The 22,901-nt window shown below is 39.4% G+C and overlaps 1 protein-coding gene and 1 pseudogene across 3 annotated transcripts in view; one reads left to right on the top strand and one right to left on the bottom strand.

Annotated features, from left to right (window-relative positions):
• LOC119544953 (aldehyde oxidase) overlaps positions 1-22,901 on the bottom strand; it is a 76,545-nt gene that overhangs the window by 33,304 nt on the left and 20,340 nt on the right. For all 3 annotated transcript variants that reach the window (XM_037850551.1, XM_037850550.1, XM_037850552.1), the window contains 7 exons: positions 22,048-22,140; positions 17,477-17,646; positions 16,976-17,102; positions 14,287-14,409; positions 11,744-11,840; positions 2,097-2,221; positions 452-585 (listed from right to left, as the gene is read on the bottom strand). In XM_037850551.1, coding sequence (XP_037706479.1) covers positions 452-585; positions 2,097-2,221; positions 11,744-11,840; positions 14,287-14,409; positions 16,976-17,102; positions 17,477-17,646; positions 22,048-22,140 — 869 coding nt within the window. The remainder of the gene's footprint in view (positions 1-451; positions 586-2,096; positions 2,222-11,743; positions 11,841-14,286; positions 14,410-16,975; positions 17,103-17,476; positions 17,647-22,047; positions 22,141-22,901) is intronic.
• LOC119544501 lies at positions 4,575-5,101 on the top strand (annotated as a pseudogene).

Genomic DNA, 22,901 nt, shown 5'->3' with positions numbered 1-22,901 from the left:
TGGCAATACAAATAAATAATGCATCGAAAAGCAAAAACACCACTTAAATCAGGAAACATATGTATATGCATTTGTATATATATTTATACTCATATATGTATTTAAAACGTCAGTTCAACAGGTGCTAAAGACAAGTAACCCCCCACTCATTCAGGTATTGTTTCTTTGAACTCTCCAGGCATCAAATATTTTTACTGTGGTTTTCATTCTTTTCAGTAATTGATTCTTTTTTTAAAAATTTTCTATTTAGTAATTGATTCTTACTTTGGTTCTTATAGTAGGTAGCCCATCAATATAAGACAAAGAAGTTCTAATAAGCTGGCAGCTTGTTTGTGTATTTGTATATTACATGTGATTTCAAATAACCTTAACTGAGAGTCTTCCTAACATAGAGAATTTTCAGTGTCCATTCATTTCCTTTTTAGTGTATCTAGCAGTTTTCTCCACTTACTTGTGAGCAGCAAATGCAGTGACAGCTGACATGATGCTGGTTTTGCAGACCTTCCCCCCAAAGGCCCCACCGACTCGCCTCACGTGGCACATGACCTTATTAGCTGGGATCTTCAAGGTCAAGGCAACTGTGTCCTGTGAATGTTAACTGTTCTCATTAATCTGACTCACCTTTAGCAAGGACTTAATTGTGACTGTCAGTCACATCCACAGCCTTAACTGAAAGAAACTGTCCTCTGAAACAGGAGTGAGATGGCCATTACACATTCTGATTCCACAATGTTGTGCATGATACACAAACTGTGTGGTTATGCAAATGACAGGATGCTCTCCAAGAACCTCCGCCTGCATCCCCTGCTGATCTCAGTGGTATTTGGTTATAATGACATCACCACAACTAGTAGGTATGCCTTCTAATACCAACGAGATAGTTATACCACTAATTTGCTTTCTTTTTTTCCCATGAATCACACCTAAAGTATCCTTTTCACACAAATCCCTAGGAATAGGGTTCCTGAAGCAGAGAGATTCTGTGGCCTTTTCAAGTTTCCCTCAGACTGGAGCTTTTTCCTTCATTCCCACTGCCTCCATTGGAAAATAAGCACTGTCCTTGCACCTCCCATTTGGATTAATGCTAACGTGGGCCATTTGGTCTTTCCTGGATGCAGGGCTCTCTCTTCCTGGTCTTAGAGGTCCACCTAGTCTTAACAACTCATCTTTACAGTCGGAAGCATAAGAGGAAGTGACAGACCAAGGTCACATAGGGGACCAGGAGCAGCACAGGACCAGAATGGAGTTCGTCTAACCCTTCTAAATGTTCCATCTTCTAAGGGGCCCTGCTCTCTACCTTCCCATGTTCTCACTTGCTCCAGTAATAACACTGGATCCTTATGAATTCCTGAATCAAGACCCTGCTGCCTTGTTCCCCTTACCTTCCCCCTGATGCTTAAACCTCCACTAAATGCACCCTCCACTCGAGCTTAGGCAGTCTTCATGCCGTTGCTGCTTTATTACATGCATGCTGCCTGGTATGCAGGACACAGGCAATAAGTGCTTGCAGAAGGCACTCACACAAATGAAAGAATGAATGATGGCCTTGATCGTGCTGGGGCATTGCCTGGAAATGGCCCCTCTTCTCCTTGCTACCTAGGCAAACCTCACTTTCACAATAAATTCCAACTTCAGGCTTTTTCTTCCTGGGACTTCCTGAATAATTCTGGCCCTCAGAAAACCCTATTTTTTCTTAATTCCTCCATCTGTATAGATTCTAATTTAGACGACTTTGCATCTGCCTCCACCCTATCCACTACTATTTCCTAACAGCTTCAGGTGCATTAGGCACTGTAAGCTTTGGAAGATAAGACTCCCTCTTTTTTCTTTGGTATCCCTAATTGTGCCAAGAACAGAGCAAAAGAGACCTGTTGCTTCTATAAAAAGTTTTAAAGTTACAGATATACAAACAAAAGGCCCCTATTTTAAAAATACTCTCTTAAAAGCTTTGAATAGGTATGGCTATTATAGTCAAAAGGTATGGGTATTAGGACCCCATACTCTTTCAGTTTCCAGAATGATATTCTGTCTCTAATTGCTCTTGGTATATTTTGCTGGCAGACATCATCCAGCCTCTCACAATGGCCCCAAGTTACCTGTATGTATTTAGGAAACTGCGTGGACACGTAGAGATCCATTTCTTGATCCTCTCCTTTGGGAACTGCAAGCATGCTTTGGGTTTCCATATAAAAGTGTTCTTGACCTCCCATATGTATCTCACCTGTTAAAGCAAAATTCACCAGAGTCAAGGAGGCAAACAGATGGAACAGGTAGCACCCTGAGGCTTTTCTCCCACTGTACAGGAATTCCACCGATAGTGCTTCTGCTGGGGCTGCAGGCTGCACAGTGAAGGACCATGATCAGCAATGTTTATCCTTCGCTAGACCGCAGATTTGAAGTGACTTCTGTTGGGAATCTGCTGAGTGCTACACAGAGGGCCATGGAGCCCGAGGGAAAGGTACGCTTCTTTCTAGAGTGAAAATAGTATGGCAAGGGGACTTCCACTTCCAGGACGAGATGGAATTGATGCACTTCCCCCTACTCCTCCTACTCAATACAGATAAAAACCTGGACATTATATACACAGCAAACATAAGAGTACTCTTCAGGGGGAGAGAGGGCAGATTGGCTAAGGACCTTTGGACCTGAGGAAAGACACAGCAGTGAGTTCACTGTGTTTGTTCTTGTTTTTGTTTCATATATCCCATACCTGGCGCTGGAGAAGCTGGCAACCCAAAAACATCAACAGACACAGACAAAAAAAAAAAAAAAAAAAGTCCTAAGAAAAGCTTTCTCTCTCTAGCTGAATGACCAACAAAGGAGAAGCCTAGCAAGACAGAAAACTTTTAGACAATAACTGCTCTACTTGAGTCAAACCACAGAAAGAAATTGTAGCCCTAACTGTACCCAAACCAGCAAAGGTCAAGTGGGGAGCCTAGACTTCCACACTCACCAGACGGCAACATGGCACCCCCAACACTCCTCCAGGGTGGTGTCAGTGGGGACCGTGTGGGGCGCTGGACTTCCATCCCCAGTCTGTGGAACAAGGTGCCCTTTCTCCTCCCCACCATGGAGCCTGGACTTCATCCCCATCTGGAAGTAACAAGGTAGAACCCCACTTTTCCTTACCAGCACAGTGTGAGAGGAGGCCTGGTAAAAATAGATTAAATAAGATCCATACTTTACTTACAATACCCAAAATGTCTAGAGTACAATTGAAAATCATTCATTATACCAAGAACCAGGAAAACTCAACTTGAATGAGAAAAGGCAATCAACAGATAAGATGACACACTGAGATAACACAGATGTCACAATTATCTGACAAGGAATTTAAAGCAGCTATCATAAAAATGCTTCAAGGAGCAATTATACATACACTTGAAGCAGACGAAAAGAGTCTCATAAAGAAACAGAAAATATAAAAAAAAGCCAAATAAAAATTTTATAAATGAAATATACAATAACAAAAATTTAGAAACTCAACAGACAGGTGCAATAGCAGAATGGAGAGGACAGAGAAAAGAATCAGGGAACAATAAAGAAGACAGAACAATGGAAAACAGACTGAAAAAAAAAGTTTTAGGAGCTTGTGCAACTGTAAATAAAAGAGCTAACATTGTGTCATCAGAGTCCTAGAAGGGGAAGAAAGGGGGCTGAAAAAACATTAGAACAAATGCTGGCTAAAATTTCCCCAATTTTGGCAAAAGACATAAAACAGAATCCAAACAGCTGAGTGAGACCCAACCAAAGAAAACTATGTCAAAATACATCAGAGTCAAATTTCAGAAAACTAAAAGCAAAGAAAATAAATTGAAAACAGTGAGAAAGAAACATCATTTTATCTATAAGGGAAAAGCAATTCGAATTTCTCATCAGAAACCATGGTAACCAAAAGTACAACATTTTTCAAGTGTTGAAATAGGAAAACTATCAACTCAGAATTCTATGGCCAGTGAAAACATCCTTCAGGAATGAAAGGGAAATCACAACATTTTCAGATGAAAGAAAACTAAGAAAATTTGTCTTCAGCAGATCTACCTGAAAAAAATGGCTGGAGGAAGTTCCTGAAACAGAAAGGAAATGGTAAAAGAAGTAATCTTGTTTCAAGTTTGTATGTTAAAACATGTTGTTGATAGGTAGGAAGTCAGGATGAAAAGAATAAAAATATGAGTAAATACAACAGATATTGTTTTTCTTGGGTTTTCTAAATTTTATTTGATGGTGGAAACAAAAATTATAACATTGCATCCTATTGCTCTCTCAGTATGTATAGGAAATATTTCAGATAATTTTATATTAAGTGTGGGAGCGTAAAGGGACATAAAAAGAGGTAAGTTTTCTGCACTTCACTGGCACTGGTAAAACGTTGACACCAGACTGTTAAGTTACATATGCATTTGTATGTACATGTATATGTGTGTATATACATATACGCACAAATACATAGTGTATATAATACAAAATGCAATACCTAGAGCTACAACCAAAATATGTATACAAAGAGATAACCTTAAAAACACTATAGATAGACTCCTAGTCACATGTTTGAACAATCAGGAATCTCTTTCAAAATGGCCCAGAACAACTCTGCAAACAAGATGATGGCTACACATCGAAAGCGCAGTCGCACCAAATTCACAGCAGATCAGCTGAAAATTCTCATTGACACTTTCAATCGAAAACCTTACCCAGCTTATGTTACCAAACAAAAACTTGCTTTAGAAATTAACACTGAAAAGTCTAGAATCCAGATTTGGTTTCAGAATCGAAGAGCTCGATACTCCTTCCAGAGAACAGAACCCAAGCAGGCCTTAGAATCAATCGAAGCCCACAGGCAAGATGCCCCTGAAGAAATTCAAGATAGAGAAGCCAGATGGTGCCGTCCTTCCCACACGTCTTTTCAACAGTGCAATCTCATCAAGGCATTCAAGAACAACCTGGGATTAATTCCAGAGAACAACTTGCTAAAGAAACTGGGGTTCCAGAGTCAAGAGTCCAAATTTGGTTTTAAAACCGAAGATCTAGATTCCTTGTCCAGAGGAAAAGAGAACCCAATGAGATCTTAGAACAGATACAGGACAAGGGACAAAATCTCTGAGATGAGAGAGTTGAAGGCATAGAAGTGACAAAATGTCACCAACCTCACTAGCAACTGTTTTATTTCTCTGGAACCAGAATGAGGGGGCACAGAAACTAGTTCAGTGTTTCTGATATTGTCATCCTGAGCCCCAAATCTTTCTCACCCTTTCTGGGAATGCACCCTTCCTCTGAGGCTGCAAGGTGAGCCTTCTGGAAATGGTAAGCAAGACTTCAGGAGGCAGAGACGAGTCCAAGAGATACTCCACAGTGCTCCTAACCTAGCCTGGATCTAGAGTTCAGCAGAGCTGAGGACAGTGAAGATAAACTGAATATATATCATTTCGTAATCATCATAGCAATAATTGATTCAGGCAAAAAACACCAATGTATGTAAAAATCTCAAAGCGAATGTTTTATAAAGAACAAGATATATATTGTCTCAAAGAATCTACTCATGGATTACTTATTAATTACAAAAGGAAAACTGATAAATTTTCAATGGAGAAAACTGACAGATTCCACCTTAACCAAGTGCTTGAAACAATGCAGACTGACATGAGGTGTCTTCTGATATGAAGCAACTAAGGAAGACACGATATCTCTTCTGTGGTATTACTGCAAAAAGTGTCCATGCCTAATTTAATCATAAGGAAGCACCAGACAACCAAAACTGAGTAGTGACATTCTACAAAGTAACAGACCTGTACACTTCAACAATGGACTGAATAACTGCAGTAAGGATGGAGAGAAAGTATGCTAACTCAGGAAGTCTCCATATGTAGCATGTGCTACCATTTATATGGGGAAAGGACACAAAAACAGAGACCTGTTTATGTCTAAAATTTCTCTCCAAAGATGCTCAAGATACTGGTATCATTAGCTATCTCTTGGGAGGAGGGGTGAAAAATTGAGATGGGAAATAGAACAGTTTTTTTACTTTAATATATATTTTTTTACCTATAGTCAACGCAACTCAAAATTTCTCATTTTAACCACTTTCAAGTATACAATTCATTGGTATTCATTCTATTCGTAGTAATAACATCCAGTGCCTCAACTTTTTCATCACCTTAAACAGAAACTCTGCCGCCATAAAGCAATAACTCCCCCTTCCCCACACTCTCCACTCCCCGCCCCTTCCTGCCACAATGGCCGCTGGTAACCTGTAATCTACCATCTGCATCTATGAAATTTCCTGATAGGTATTTCATAGAAATGAGATCATACAATCATAACAAAAACAAAAAACAAAAAACAAAAACACTATAGATAAATCAAAATGGAATTCTAAAAACGTTCAAGTAACTCACACGAAGGCAGAGGAGAAAATGAAAAACAATACAATTATAGCCAACCATCCTGTTAGGAGGAAGGCCTAAATAATAGAAATTAAAAATGTACCAGATGAAAGAAATTTGACAATTGTTTGAGGGAGATTTCCAAGGAAATCTCTTGGATTGGAGCCTGAATTTCCTATCTTGTCCAAAACCTGAGTAAAGAAAGCATACAGAAGAATAAACAGATTCTTCTTTATTTATGTAATATACACATTAAAATTTCAAAAACTCAGATTTAGATTCCCATTTAGGCTTTTATCAAAGACTATAAAAGTTGTCACTGGCCTCAAATTCATCGCTTGTAGTATTAGTGATTCCATCTACTCATTCAGCATTTATATTGTTGAATGTCCATTTCATTTAAAATAAACACAGCTAAAAAATAAATTTAGACAGTGCTATTCCTGCTTAAACCTTTAAGGTAAGCAAAGTTTTAGAATCTTGTGACTTTGTGCAGCAACCCCCCACACAACCAACCCCCGCCACACGGTACCCCTTCTTCACCCTAGGGTGTTGCTATTAGCTTTCTTGGTTCAAAAACTAATTTGATCAACTAATCCCTGAGATAAAATTTTAGCCTCATATAAGTTGAGGAGTGATTCCTTCAGGCATATTTACATTTTAACAAGAGGCCCTTAAAGACAGGAAAGGCTTTAAGATATGAAGGAGTCTATCTGTACCTTGTACAGCAGGACAGGTTGTGGGGAAAATAATCTTAGCTTTAGGGCTTCCTTGGTCTCTTGCAAATGCTGCTATAGAGATTCTCATCTATTGTCCCCAGCGTGAAGCCCATCGCAGCTCAAAGAATTTTAGAAAGATAAATGAGAAGTGACATTATGTAGAGAAGAGAACACTGACTTCAGAGTAGGGCAACTTTGATTTGATCAATCACGTAGCCTCCCTGACCTCAGCTTGCTAATTTGTAAAGGGGAATCTTTACTGTCCCTCTAGTGGATGACACCATGATTATATTAAGTAGGACTGACACAGATCTTCACAGTTGGCAAAAAACCAAACAGCCTGAGTCCCCTACTTCTCAGAAGCAGATACTCACTCAAGAGTATCACTCACTTCAAGATTGCCTTCCAAGATCTGATGTAATGCTCTGCATATTTTATCTTCTGAATTTGTTTTTAAATCTTGGAACACCTATTTTCCTAAGGGGCAGATAAAGGCCTGTATAATGTTACGATCATGACCTCTACCAACCTCTCATTAAAATAGTCAAAAATTATTAATTAAAATGACAACAGAGTAAGAAAAAAATACATAAAACTAGTCAGTAAAGAGGATGAAAATTTAAGTATAATATAAATGTTCCTTTTAAAGGTCCCAGTATCTCTTCTATACTTAACAATGGGGTACATGGGGCAGGTTATATTTAAAAATTCAAGTAAGAGACAGATTGGGCAACTTACCTAACTGGATTGAATAATCCATAGTATTTATAAAGATGCCAAGGAAAACACAATAACTGAATTCTCCCACAAGAACATATTATGGCAAGAACCAAACATGAGCAGATGAATCCCCCAAAATATTGATATTTCCGAGATGTTCATGCCATGGACTCTCTACACTAGAAATGTTCCCCTTTCCTTCTCCTCTCCCATAAATCAAACTTTCCTTTCAAGTGTTTGCCACATTTTACTAATCATAAGAAACACCCAGAGCACTGGTTAAAGCTTGCTAAAACAGATTCCTGGGCTGCCTTGACCTTCCAACTCCAGAATGCCAGGAAAGGAGCACAGAAATTGATAGATTCTATAATCATCTGCAGTGATTCTTATAATAAGAAAGAGTGGGAAACACTGGGTTTAGTAAATGAACACCTGCCAGTGTCTTAGGCCACTAATAGACAACCTTCTTTAGAGAACAACAGCTAAAATGTCTAAACCTAATGATAATAGTTGCTCGCAGTTATCGATCTCCTGCCATGTGTCAGGTTCTGTGCCAATCACGACTTTGTTCTCTCTTATAATCTTCAGAAGAGACCTTTGAGATTGGCATTATTTTATCCACATAATTTTAAAACAAAGGAAACTGAGCTCTGAGAAGTGTCTTGCCAAGGTCACACAGCTAATGAGGCAGAATGTCAAGGAATGCTGGTGGAGTGACGGTGCAAGGGGTCGTTTTTGTAGCTTCCAGATGAACTCAAGTGGTTAGATAGACTGATCATATATTAACCAGCATTGTGATGTGTATTCAGGGGTGGTTTGTCTTAAGACCTTTCCCATGCTTGAGATCAGGATTGGAGACAAGTTAAGGAGATGGTAGTTTCTAAAACGCAATCAAGGCCAACATTCTGGGAATTCTCTTAAAGACAGATGATGCCAAAGACTTTTTCTCTGCCCCAAGAGATGGTGCAGACAGCCCATCCCACCCAGAACATGTCTGGGTCAACCTTAGATCCTACTTTATAGGACAGCTTCTCTGGCCTAGGTGACATGGATGACAGCGTAGCATAGGGGAAAAAACCATGGGCTAAGATTTGCTTGTATCATTAAACATTAATTTAATTGGACTTTTAAAATGTTTAATTTAATATTAATTTCACTGGATTTGTGATGGTGGCTATCCAAATCTATGGATTTGTCGAAACTCATGGAACTGTAAATCAAAAAGAGTGACTTCTACTGAAAGTAAATTCTTTTTAAAGATTTAAAAATCAATTTAAGGAGAATTACAAAAATGAAAAGGGCAAAAACTAGAATGAACTTTGTGACCTTGGGTTCGAATTAAGGTATTGGTATTAATTCCTGGTTTTTAATATGTATAAATAAATAGCTAGATATAGAAATATAGATATGTGTATGTGTTTGTGTATTTCCTAGTTCTGTCCACTAAGAGAGCCTAGAAATAATGACACCTCAAGAACAATGAACACACCTAGTACCCTGATCTTGGTACTAACAGTCATTCTCCACTGAAAGGAACCAGGGCTTTGGGGGGGAAATGGCTGAGTCCAGCATTGGGAGTGAAAAAGTACAAGATGAGTCTGGAACACCTTGTGCCAGAATACAAAGAAATGCTCAAAATATTTCTGCAACTTGTTAAAGGACAAAATAGCCAGTTTGAACGTCAAAATGAATAATGGTATTTAGATTATAACTTGAATACCAGAATCCACAAGTCCATACAGTAATAAACAAGCAAATGGGGGAAGAAGGGAAATCTCTTTCTTACAGTAGAATGCCAACTAATAAATGCAGAAGGAATACTAGAGTCAGAAAATAATCATTTAGCAACCATTGTAGAAATAACTGATTCAGGCTAAAATCATCATTAAATGCTAAAAGTAGTGGACAAGATTTGGATGAGGAACAAGATATTTACAGAGCTTTAAAGTATTTCCCTGGCAAATACTTATTAACTATAAAGGGGAAAATGTAGTTTTACAGTGGAGAAACATGGCAAATACCACTTCAACCAAGTGATCAAAGTTTACATCCCAGCAACGGGGAAATAGTCTGTGCCTCCTGATATGATACACCAAGAACGGCACAATATCACTTTGGTGGTATTTCTGCAAAATGCAAAATTGAATCAAATCATGAGAAAACATTAGACAAACCCAAATTGGGGAATATTCTACAAACCAACCAACTGCACTCTTCAAAAAAGTCAAGGTCATGAAAAATAAAGGCAGCCTGAGGAACAGTTCCAGATTAAAGAAGACTAAAACAACATGACAACTAAATGTAAGGTGTGATCCTGGATTGGATCTCGGACCACAATAAGTAATTTTCGTTATAAAGAACATTATTAAGACAATTGGCAAAATTTGAGTAATGTATGCTGATTAAATAATAGCACTGTGTTGATGTTCTGATTTTAAGAACTGCATATTTATATAAGACAATGTCCTTGTTCTTAGGAAATAAACACTGAAGCATTTAGAGGTAAAGAGGCATTATGTCTGCAACTTACTCTCAAATGGCTCAGAAAAAAAATAGAGAATGATAAAGCAAGTGTAGTAAAATGTTAATGACTGGGAATCTGGGTGAAGGGTACTTGGCAGTTACTGTGCTGTTTCGACAACTTTTCTGTAAGTGTAAAATTATGTCAAATAAAAAGTAAAAATTTTATTGGAAAACTAAACTATTTCTAAGAGGCAAATTTAATTTTGATTACAGACATATATACTCAAAGGAAGTCTAGAAAGAAGGGAGGGTCGAAGGAGGGAATGAAGAGAGGGAGGGAGATAAGGAGGGGTCAGAGAGAGAAAGGGAAAGAAACATGGGCTTTGAAAATCCTAAAAAGGCTGTCAATTTGACAACAAGCTGTGCCAGTAGCTCTTGTCTGACCTTGGCCATGCTCCTTAACCTCTCTGAGTCTCAGTTTCCCAATGTGCCAGATTGGGGTCATGACACCCCCTTGTAGGGTGACTGAGCAGCAAAGGAGAGGACACCTATAATAAGCAGGGTCTGGCTGGGGGCAGGTGGTCAGGGAGTGGGGGCTCCATGGGCAAGGCCTCGACTTCCCCCTTGGCCTCTGGGTTCTCCTCCTCACCCACACCAGAAATGAAACAGTGACTTTTTAAATATAATCTTAAAACTGTGAGCAAGAAGGGAATTGTAAGTAGCCTTAAAATGTAAACTCCAAAGCTGGAAGCAGGCTATAATGGAAGTTCCTGATTCTCTCAAAAGAGCAATATAGAAATGTAAAAGTCTGAAGCAGTCTGCACCCAGATTTGAACAAGCATTCATCTATGGTCCCCAGACCTCCCAGACATGAGTAAAGCCTTTTCATCTATGTCCCTGGACCTACGGGGGCACCTTTCACAGGTGTCACCTAGTTCCTAAAGGAAATGGGAAATGGTTTGATTGCTGGGGTTCTCCAAACCTCTGTTATATGTTAACTAAAAGGGTTAACTCTCTTTGTCTCTAATTTTAGCCAATTAAAGAATCACTTCGGGGAGACTGCCCCAAACCTCCCGTATACAGATAAGCTTTTCATCTATCACTGTTGTTGCATGTTAATTAGATGATTAACTCTCTTTGTCTCTGGGTATAAAAACCAATTGAAGAAACACTTCAGGGAGGCTGATTTGGGAAAGCTTCCCCCTGCTCTCCCACCGGTGTAAATAAACTCTCTTTTCCTTCTCAGCCTGGTTCAGTGTGATTTCTATTGCCTGTGCCAAGCAAGGAACCCATATTTGGGAAGTGCCCCTTCCACAGAAACAGAGGGAAACATGTCTGCAAACAAGGTGCCAAGAGCAACACCAGCTAGGCTGCCAGGTGATTTCTAGAAGGTAAAGCAAGATATGCTTAGAAGGCTGACAGGACTCCTTCTCCACCCAGCCTCACTTCAGACAGTTTTACCTTCAAGGATTTGATCAACCACTTTAAATGCTTCATCCACATTTCCATATTCTAGTTTCCTTTCCGGCTCGAAGAAGGAGTTGTGCTGTATAGCGTCCTAGATGGAGAACAGAGATGTGAGGTACTGGGGCCAGAGCGCCAACTCTGGACGGCAACCCACCCGGTGGTGCATCTCCTGAGTCTGGGCAGTGCTTCTCCTTCCACTTGGAACCTATGCACTTCCAGAGTGACCCTGCAAGCTGAGCTCAGACCCAGGCTTCAGAGAGACTCCCCAAGCAGCAAGTGCAAATGTGCCCATGTGAGTCCACAGGAACACGGAAAAAAACCTGGTATCCGGCTGGTCACAGAGAAGAACTAACTTTTTCCAGGCAGATTTTTCTCTTCATTCCACAATTCCTCATTTTACACAGGCAAGGCCACATAGCACAGGGATTCCGAGCTTGGGCTCTGGACTCAGGGTTGGGTCCATTTTCTCCATTCACGAGCTGTTTGACCATGAGCCTACGATTTCATCTGTCTGTGTCTGTTTCTCATCTAAGTGGAGGTAACAGTGCATACAGCTCCAATAGGGTTGTGAAGAGGATAAAATGAAATGAGGCATGTAAAGTGCTTGAAAGCTTATAGTAATCGCTCAGTAAATGTTAGCAGGAGACACTCTAGCAATAGGGATCCTGGTGGTGCTGCTGCCAGCCCCACTCTTTGCATTCACAGGGGATGAGCATAGACCTTGCACAGGGCAGCAGAACACCTGGCTCCTCCAGCCCTGGGAGTAAGGCTGCATTACAAGCCCATCTGGGTATTACCAATACACTTTACACTGCTCCTATCAGCTTCCCTGGGTGTCCAGTGAATGGCACAGTGGTGGGGACACAGAATCAGGAGTGGAGCTACAATAATCTAGGTGGGATGCAGGGTTCTCTTACCCATCCCCGTCAAGTTCTCTTCCTGGAATCCTCATGCCCACTGACAAATGTGACACACTAGCTCTGCCAGCATTAATCTACCATGGATTGTCATCTATCCATGAAATTCCAGGCTGCTGGCCACCAGAAGGCATCTAGACCTATCAACATATCTTATAGGGATGATCTATTATGATCCTGCCATTTCCTACAATCAAAAAGTGGGTTTGTACTCTGGTGGACATTCTTATGCACTATATAGATAACACCTCTTAGGCTTTAATGTATTGGAATAGCTGGAAGTAAATACCTGAAACTATCAAACTCCAATCCAGCAGTCTGGACTCCTGAAGACAATTATATAATAATGTAGATTACAAGGGGTGACAGTGTGATTGTGAAGACCTTGTGGATCACACCCCCTTTATCTAGTGTATGGATGAGTGGAGGAATGGGGATAAAAACTAAAGGACAAATGGGGTGGGATGGGGGGATGATTTGGGTGTTCTTTTTTCACCTTTATTTTTTATTCTTGTTCTGGTTCTTTCTGATGTAAGGAAAATGTTCAGAGATAGATTGTGGTGATGAATGCATAACTATGTTATCATACTGTGGACAGTGGATTGTATACCATGGATGATTGTATGGTGTGTGAATGTATTTCAATAAAACTGAATTTAATAAAAAAAAAAAAAAAAAGTGGGTTTGTTTGTTTTTACTGGGATGGGGCCCAGGTTCTGTAACAGAGTGTTTGTTGATTGCTTCTATTACTGACAAGCTGTGTGACCTTGGGCAAACCTGTTTTTCAGTTTCCTCATCAGAATGTGGATAATAATATTACTTATAGTGTTGTGTGAGCATTTAGTGAGATATGTAGGAAACTTGTCCAGAAGAATGTTAAAAAGCACTATGCATTCTGCATAATTGTTAGCAATGGTCATGTTGTCATTGATGATTAATGAGTGATTCTGGCAGGAAACATATTTTCTCACCATGGTCATCAGCCTCACTCACCCCTTGACCCAAGAGTTTTGACAGAGCTTCCCCATTTCAACTACTGAAAACTCTAAAAAAGAGAAGCCAGGTGAAAACTGAGTGATGGTGAGAGAGATACATTTGTTTTTATTATATTTTTATTGATACCTGTTGAAAATAGAAGCTAATTTTGTAAATTCCTCTTTTTTAAACTTTAATCTTGTTAAACTTCACGTATTTCTTGCTCTTGGAGCAGTAACTTTGAGCCAATTTCCTGAATATTTCTTGGTCAGGAAAGTGATAAAAGGCCTGTAAATGTGTAGGCAGCTGGGTCCACTTTGCCACTACAAATTCTGATTAAATCCACGCTATGATCAAGTAGGTTGAGAATTTAAACTCTGATGAAAATGTGAGAACATCATTTCCACAGTTTGTTATTTAATGCTGGTATCATTCTCTGGCACACAATTGTAGATCTGCTGTCTTGGGTGAGGGAGGGTAGACAGAAAGTGGTGTCTATTTGTTTCTTGGAATTTTATTTGAACAAAGTGTGAATATTTAGCCACTGCTATCTTCCTATTACTGTAGCCAAAGCATTTTAATGGATATATCAGTGATAATTTGCTCTTCTTGCCTGCATATTGGCACCACCATCAAACTCATTACCTCGATTGTGAGGATCAGTGGTTCCAAATCCTGGTAGACAATCTTCACTCTCTTAGCAGCTCTCTTTGCCTGAACCTCAGACTCTGCAATCACGGCACAGACAAGGTGACCCACACAAAGTACCTACAACACAGAGATACACTTGTTCTCAAGAAGGCCAGGCCCCTGGTCATCATCTTTCCTTCATTTTCTTCCTCTTCCCTCCTAGCACAGAAGGAGATAATACAGTAACTAACCCACTCACATCAGTAATGACTATTACCACAGCAGCTACGGTTAACAAAGGCCTCAGTGGGGAAGGTACACTGGTCAGAGCTGGCCTGCTGACCCAGGCACTGCGGGAAGTTCAGGGCTCTGGAGGTGTCATGGGCAGTGATGGCTGAGGAGGGGCAGGAGGGACGCTGCTTCAAGCGCAGCTGACTCAAGCTCCAGGCTGAGCTGATAGAGCTGCTCGAGGGCCAGCTGTCCTAGGAGAGCCAGGCACATGGCTTGAACTGTGACTACTGCACCACTGACAAGGATGTCTGAGAAAGGCAACACTTGGTGCTCCCTTCACACCCAAGGAGGGCTAGGAAGTCACAGCTCATCTCAACTAGAGAGGAGGAGCGGCGAGAGGGCACAGACTGGGAAGGGCAGTTCTGTGATAACACAACATTTTTAGGTGGCAATTGTCAGAGCACAGGCTTTTTGTGAAAAGACATGGGACTATAGTAGCCAAGACACAACCATGCGTGGAGCAGCCCCTTTCCTGGGGGATGAGGGGGTGCAGCCAGCATCATTTCACTTGCACGTGGGGTGACAGCCTCAGGAGTTCACACAGGGACCAGAAAGTTAGATGGAAAAAAAGAACCAAGGCTACAGAAAGATAAAATAGTCCAGACAGGAAGAAGGCACCTTGGCCATTTAGTTCTCTATCTCATCTTATACCTTGATGATAATCAAACTGCTTCACTTAAGTTTAAATCTTCTTTATACTATTATGTACTTTTTACAATGAGCATATAGTAGTTTTATTGTCAGAAAAACATGGTATTAAATCCAATGGGGAGTTATTGCTTAATGGGTATAGAGCATTCATTGGGGTAAATGAAAAAGTTTTGGTGATAGATGGTGGTAGTGGTAGCAGAACATCATAAATGTAATCAATGCCACTGAATTGCACACTTAAAAATGATTAAAATGGCAAGTTTTATGATATATATATGTAAACCTAATAAAAATTTTTGAAAAGTTAAATACAGAAGAAAAATGTGTTTGGTGGATGTGGGAAGGCAGTGTAGGGAGAGATAAAAGAAATAACATGGCAAAATACTAATAATTGTTGAATCTGGGTAATGGATCTATGGAGGTTCGTTGTTCTATTTTTGTCTATGTTTAAAATTTCCACAGTGAAATGCTTTTTAAAAGGCATCAAATTCTATACACAGAAATTTAAAAAAAGAAAGAAAAGAAAAAAGAATTAAACCAACAAAAGCAATCACTCACAACAGCTCTCTTCTCAGCTCTCCACGGACGTCGAGTTTGCCGCTGGGACTCAGCCCCTGAGGCTCACAGTCCATGTAAACACACCTCAGAAAGCAAGTACTATACTGTGTGTCCAGAACAGCTTTGTTTGTTTAATTATCATTCATAGGAAGAACATAATTCCTATTGTCTTCTGCCAGTGCTGTGCAGCCTGGTTAAGGGGAGGCTGAACCTGGCGTTCAAACTCTTGATCATTAAGCTATCATTAAGCTTTCATTTTTATTATCTAAGTTGGCCAGTGAGAGCCAGTGGCAGCAACTGTTTCAAATTAGGAAGTTCTTTTGGCTAAAGCCTGAACTACAAAACCTGACTTATGTAAAAACCTGCTGAACACTGCCCTTGCTGCATTTTCTGATAACCTAAGATACAGTAGCCAAAGTTTAAATAATCAGAAACTTTCAAATGGCAACAATGCAATCACTGTTCCTCTACTCATTTTCCCTACAATATTGGGAAGCAGCGTGTGGAATATTCAGATGAATCACACACAGACCCTCACTCAAGGAATATTACTAGGTAGGGAAAATATATAAGACATAGACATAAAAGACAGAAACACAATAGAAAGTAGAAAGTGCATCAAGTGCACTAAAGAATCCACTTTGTCTTCTCCACTGGAATGTAAGCTCCATGAGTGAAGGGGCCATACCTATCTTGTTCAGCTAAGGGCCAGTCACAGAAGGTGCTCATTTAAAAATGGTAGTATGAACGAATGAATCATAGTGAGTTCAGAAGAGGGAAGGAGAACTTCTGGATTAAAGAAAAGGAAAAGGCTTCATGGTGGAGATACTGCTTGAATTTGGACTTGAATTTTGGACAGAGACTGGGACTTTGGTGAGCAATTCTAGGGTGGGGCAGTGAGGGGATTAGCAAATAAAAGTTATCATTATTCTGTCTTCAGTTACTCTTCCATACTTACTAACCGCACACTATCTTACTACTAGAAATTACAAAACACCAAGGTATCTTTTATATAAATCAACTTCTTCTGTGGAAAATGATTATTTTTTTCTTAATTGAAGATTAGAATATATTGTTTTATAATAAGCATTCAAAAATATTGGAATTCTTCATGATGTGTTGAAATTAGATGCTATCTTTAAGAAAATACAAGTGCCATTAGCTGAGGAAATTATTTTTTAAACAGAAAGCAAAAATGCAGTACCTCATCTGTTGCAAGAAGTGTCTCAGGATCGCCTACAAAGTTTAAGACGGTTATGCCACCAAGTTGTTCCCCAGTTATGATGTCCACTACACCCGACACACTGAGTGCTTCTGATAGATCAATAGACCTGGGTGAGAACACACGGCAAAGATCCTCAGAGCAGCCCATGCATCCCCAAGACCATCAAAATTGTGGTTATTTGGAGATAAGATATGACAGAGATATAAGATACACCAAGGAACTGCTCCAACAGCTCTCTGCCAGACAACTGGGAAAAAATTCCCAGGACAATGGAGTTGTCATATGGAGGGACAAATGGTAGTAAATCCTACATTTGGATCAATCATCTCCATTCGGCATTGGATTTCTCCAACCCTCTTCATAACATTACGTTTCACTAGCGGGGAAACAAGAAGTGGGTACCTTTTGCTAATAGTGTGGCTTAGGAGTTAGATGCAAGGCAATTATTCAGGCCTATTGAGTAAGAACTTGATCACTTACACAATCTTAGCATGAGCTCTTGAACTTGTTACAAAAGTCAAGAAGAGCTCCTGGTCCACGGCAGGCATGTCATCACAGTAGATGGATTCACCTGTGGCATGGTTAATACCAGACAGATGCATGATGGGGTGGCCAACTGGATCTTGAGGAAGCTGCCTCGGGTCTGCATCCTATTTAATAAACAATCAACATAAAATTTTTACATTTCTATACAGAAAACAGAAATAATCCTATTATGCACATCTCCCATGAGAGGGTAACTATATAATTATATCCAAAACCAGAACAATTTTGAGAATGAAAAAGCCACTATTAATAACATCAGGAAAATAAGCTTAAACTGAGATCCCATGCAAGCTAGGATGTCTAGCCACCCCATACGTGTTGCTGCTGCTGTTTCCACTTTTTTCTGAATATAGACCACAGACATCTCTAACGGAAAAATCATTTGTGGGAATAAATGAATATAAACCTCTTTGCGACAAAGGAAAATTATGTTGTCTTGCTAATGCTCATATATTTTTAAGAATTTGTATCAAAATTGTTTGTATCTAGGCATGGTTTATATATAGAAATATTTTACAGAGAAGTATGATGCTATAACTATGCTTATAGACAATAATGAGGGTATGCCTTCAACCAGAATAGTTGCTTTTTTTTCTCTATTTCGAATGAGGACTCTAAGAGATAATAGGTAAAATTTGTCATTTGGACAATCCTGGTAAAGAGTGAAGACAAAGGGAGCTGCAAGTTGAGGAATGACTCAGTAATGTTACTCTTTCTTAGAAACACATGGAGTAAAATGTCTTGCTACTGGTTCTGTATGTACCATATATATGTTCTATTACCCAAAGTGGAGACTAAGAAACATAAAGTCTCCCCTGTATTTCAAATATGAGAGTTGTCGGCTCTTCTCTAGTTGGGTGGGTGATGGGAGAAGAAGAGCGGGAGTTATGAAGAGAGAAGAAGCTGAGACATGATACAGGTAAAGCTCAGAGACCAGGGTGAAGGCTTTGCTGCCATGGGGACTGGTGTTGGGAATCTGGGAGGTGGAAACTTCAGGGAAACTGCCAGCCCATAGGTGTCATAGATACTTTTTAAAAGAAGATGGGCAGCTCTGGGCCTGGATCTCTGACAATGGGGCTGACTGCAGGGCTGCCTGGAGCTCTGACTGTCTGGATCAGCACAGCGTTTGGTGCTAGGGCTGAGGCCAGGCTACCAGGGGCTTTCTCTGGAATTGTGGGGAGAGACATCCATCAGGTCAGCCAGGGTAAGGTCTGGGGACAGCAATGGAAGCCTCCCCTTTCTACCCCATTGGCTACTCCCCACTGCAGTTCACGGGGTCAGCCCCCAAAGCCCTGAGTTAGGCAGGGATTCCTTCCTTGAGATGAACCTCATCGGACCAGGCTACATCATATAGCATGAGGCAAGAAGATACAAGCCACCAACAGAACATATACTAGGGCATAAAAAAAAAGCAATTGAAGCTTATCTATTTCCAACTCAGTATAATTTAAGGTATCTGACCAACAAAAAGCTAAATATTTCTGTATTTGAATACCAGAATGTGCCATTTTAAAAGCATATTCAGTACATATTGACAACTAATGACACATCCCAATCAACCTAAAATGTTATTCATTTTAATCATTGCTGTAGATTTTCCACTTTCAAAGTAAGTCATGGTCTAATGAACCACATAGGAATGAAAGGGAATAACTGTAGCTGTCTAGGATCCCCTGATCAAATAGCACATTTTCTTTTCATGCAGATATTTTGCTTTCTTTTCTCTTTGAACATTTGGGTTAATTTAACAAATACATAAACAGAAGTGAGCCATGGCTATAATGGAAAACTTTATGTAAAACTAACTGAAAAATACAGTTCTCTGATGCCTTCTGCTGCTCAAGGAAATCAAGAACAGTGGGCCTCATTCATTGCCAACCTACTCGAGGAAGTTAAAAAAGAATAAAACTTCATCTTGAGCTACGTCTACAATTCTCCAGGGAGGGGGTAGGCCTGGAATATGAGGGGGAAGGGGAGAGTGGCATGTGTAAATTGAAAACATGTTCAGCATTATTGCTGACTATTTGGAAAATTAAAAAAAAAAAAACAAAACCATTGTTTTCCTAATACAAATGGCAAGAAGCAAAATGTCAAGCAACTATAGAATAAAGATTATACGTAGGAAATAGTGATTTCTACAACTAACTTGGCATAAGGAGTATGTGCAAGATGCACTGAACTAATTCCTATTGCATATAAACAAGCCTTTATTGTTTCAATGTTTATATTACTTTTACTTAAATATAAACTTCAATTTTATGGTTATTACAATATGCATAAAATGGCATAATAAGTCCCCTACTCCTTCCTTGTCTTTCTGGTTGTTGAGTTCATCTTGACTTTATAAGCTAGAAATAAGTTACAACTTGGCCCAGGCACCATTAAATAAAGGTGGACTTAAGGCTACAAATGTAGGGGAATAGGGAAAATGAGAAAAAATTCTAAATACTGGGATTTAGGCATGAGCAAGGATCTGAAGCAGCCCAACACACACCAGCAAAACTGAGCATGGTTGACTGCTCTGTGCTCTGACCAAATGCTCTCAGCAGTTCGCTTTTCTCTCTCCTTTGAAGAGCTGAGAGGCTAATCAAAAGAAAAACACTTCTATAAGGGTTCTATTAAGTATGGTTTTCCATTTATTACCAATGGTAGGGATCAATTTTCTCTGTATTATATCCCCCAAAGTGCTCGGCTATGATGCTGGGCTGGCTTCTCAACTTGCACAATACTTGAGTGACAAACACATCTCTTTCTAAAGCCCTAAGAGGTTTTTTCCCTTCCTGTAAAATAAAATTCTGTATAATGCATAAGTGTAGACATTAAGGAAAGCTATTTGCAGGCCTCTGTAAAAGCTGTGGAAGTTTTCTATGTACACCATAATACTTTTATCTGTAAATAATGAAAAACTTCCTAACATGAAAAAGAATCCTGTGAAACCTTAGTGTGCGAGGCCTGCCAAAAATTGAAAAGAAATTCCAAACTATATTTTTGTTCTCTTCTACATGTAAATACAAAAGCATTTTAGCTGAAGATACAACACACTTTGCAGTCCGTTGTGATGAATCTATTGGTGAAAGGAACGGTACTTGATCACTTGCTTATGCTTAGTATGTGCTAAAGACACTACGGAAGAAAGAATGTGTCCCCTCAAACTGGTCATATGTTGATGCTGTATCAAAATGTTTCAAAGCAAATGGACTGAGGTGGGGGAAAATGTATTATCATGAGCGTTGCTCTAGCAAGGTGGATTGTGTATATATGAAAAGCCACAAGGAAAACAAAAAGTGAAATTCATGTGGATGAGATATACTGTTTCTAAAATGTTGTCTTGCAATTTATAACAAGCTCACTTTCAAGATAGCTATCTGAAAAATGCTGACTTAAGCACTAGATTATCAGTTTGTTATGTGATAATTTGAATGACCACTGAAATTGTGCCTTTCCGAAGTTTATTCATTGCCAGAGAAATATTCACTTGGTTGGATATTTTTGAGCAGAAGTTTGCAGCTGCCATTTTTTTGGAGAACATTAGGGAAAAGGGCAGCTGTTCTTAACTTTCAAAATGATCATTTTCTATGGAGTTTGGCAAATTTGAGTTTATGAACATAATGAACCTAAAACCTCCAGGAGTATACACCAACTTCAATGTTAGTTATGGCATACTGTAAGCTTTTATAATAATCCAACAACAGATTCAATGAACTGATGCTTTAAGAAGTGTCTTCTTGCTCTCAGTTTGATAAAACTCTCCCAGACAAGTTTCTCAATAATGATCTCAAGGAAGAGCACACTGAATCTTACCCAGTTTATCAAAAGGATGACTTCAGACGATATTTTTATGATGCTGTGGCAGAAAATTCCATTTGAATATTATGAGGAATTCTGGTCTCTTGAATATTCAGCCTTCATTTAGAGAGCTCAAAAATAGCTCTTGGAACTAATGTTTGATTCAACTCTAAAATGTCATTCATAGAAAACCACTTGGAGAATAACGGTTGGGGGCAAAATAGCTCCACATTCAAACGAAACAAATCAGCAGCTTTTTCAAAAAAGCACAGTATTGCATTATCATCAACCTTCAGGGGCTGTTTAGTCTGCTCCTCTGAAAATGAAATCAAAGCAGCCCCACAGCTCTGACGGAATGTCACCTTGGTGATACTCCGACTTCCAGAATGCCAAGGGCAGAAAGCACGTGGCCAGCTAGCTAGTTCATTTGTGTTGGTGATACTAGGTCGCAGTACAACGCACATGACCTTCAAGAGCAAAACAGATATTTTTCTTTAAAATTACCAGCCCTTTGATTTGTTTTTAGTTGCAATTCTTCGTTGATCTCAAAACTTTAATTAACACTAAAGGAGGCTGTGAGGTCACCAGAAGGGGAGCTTGTGTTTATAAAGCATGAGAATCACTGAGACACAGGCGGGACTACAGATCCACAGGTGAAGAAGCTACTGACCAAGTGCCTGGAATATATATATATATATATTAAAAAAAAAGGCACTAACCTGGTACTTCAATATACTCCAGTGATGCTTGGAATGGATATCTTCTAAAGCACTTTCACACTTGTCTGCAAGGCTAGGATAGTGAACAAGGTCCTGAAAAGTTGAGCAGTTGTAGATATTTAAAATGTGCCAGAATGGCTTTGGGAGGGAGGCTAAGGCAATTCTTAGCAAACATCTTGCTGTGTTCAGAAGCCTGGGGCTACAGGCAGCTCTCTGATCTCAAGGATGTGAACTCTGAAAGGTACAGACCTACTACTACATGTCAGGAAAAGCCAAATGAATATAGCATGCAACTGGCCTACAACATGTCTATGTTTCTGATGACTATCTCACATACTTTGCTAAATGATTTGAGGACTTATGAACTAATAAAATAGGAACATAGAAGTTAGTAAATTAAACAGAACAGAAGAGAATACTTAAACCAGGAAGAAATCAGAGCAAAAGAACATCATTGCGAATGAGCCTCAAACTTTGCTCTGCACCACCTGGCAAACTGCATAGAAAGGAAAATGCGGAAGGCTGCATCCCTGCTATTCCCGGTCCCTGGGAAAAACACTTCTTAGACCTGAGGGAAAGTGGTCATTTTGATCTTTATATGAAACTTGGAACAATATACACAACAATTATTTTTATAATTAAAAAATTTAATAAAAAGGAAAGCCAATAAAGGATTTTTAAAGAGAGGGAGTTGACTTAAAGGTATAAAACTCCAAGGCAGACACTTTAAATTATATCACTTGATTTGCCAAGAAATTGTATTAGTTTGCTATAAATTAGACAAGGTTACAATTGACTATATTTTATCTCTTTTGATTACCTGGTGACATATGTACGTATATATGTTTTCAAGC

The sequence above is a fragment of the Choloepus didactylus genome, chromosome 9 (genome assembly GCF_015220235.1).
Source record: "Choloepus didactylus isolate mChoDid1 chromosome 9, mChoDid1.pri, whole genome shotgun sequence".
In the NCBI taxonomy this organism is placed as follows: Eukaryota; Metazoa; Chordata; class Mammalia; order Pilosa; family Megalonychidae; genus Choloepus; species Choloepus didactylus.
Note: the sequence above shows the minus strand (reverse complement) of the source record. Positions and strands in the feature narration are given on the sequence as shown.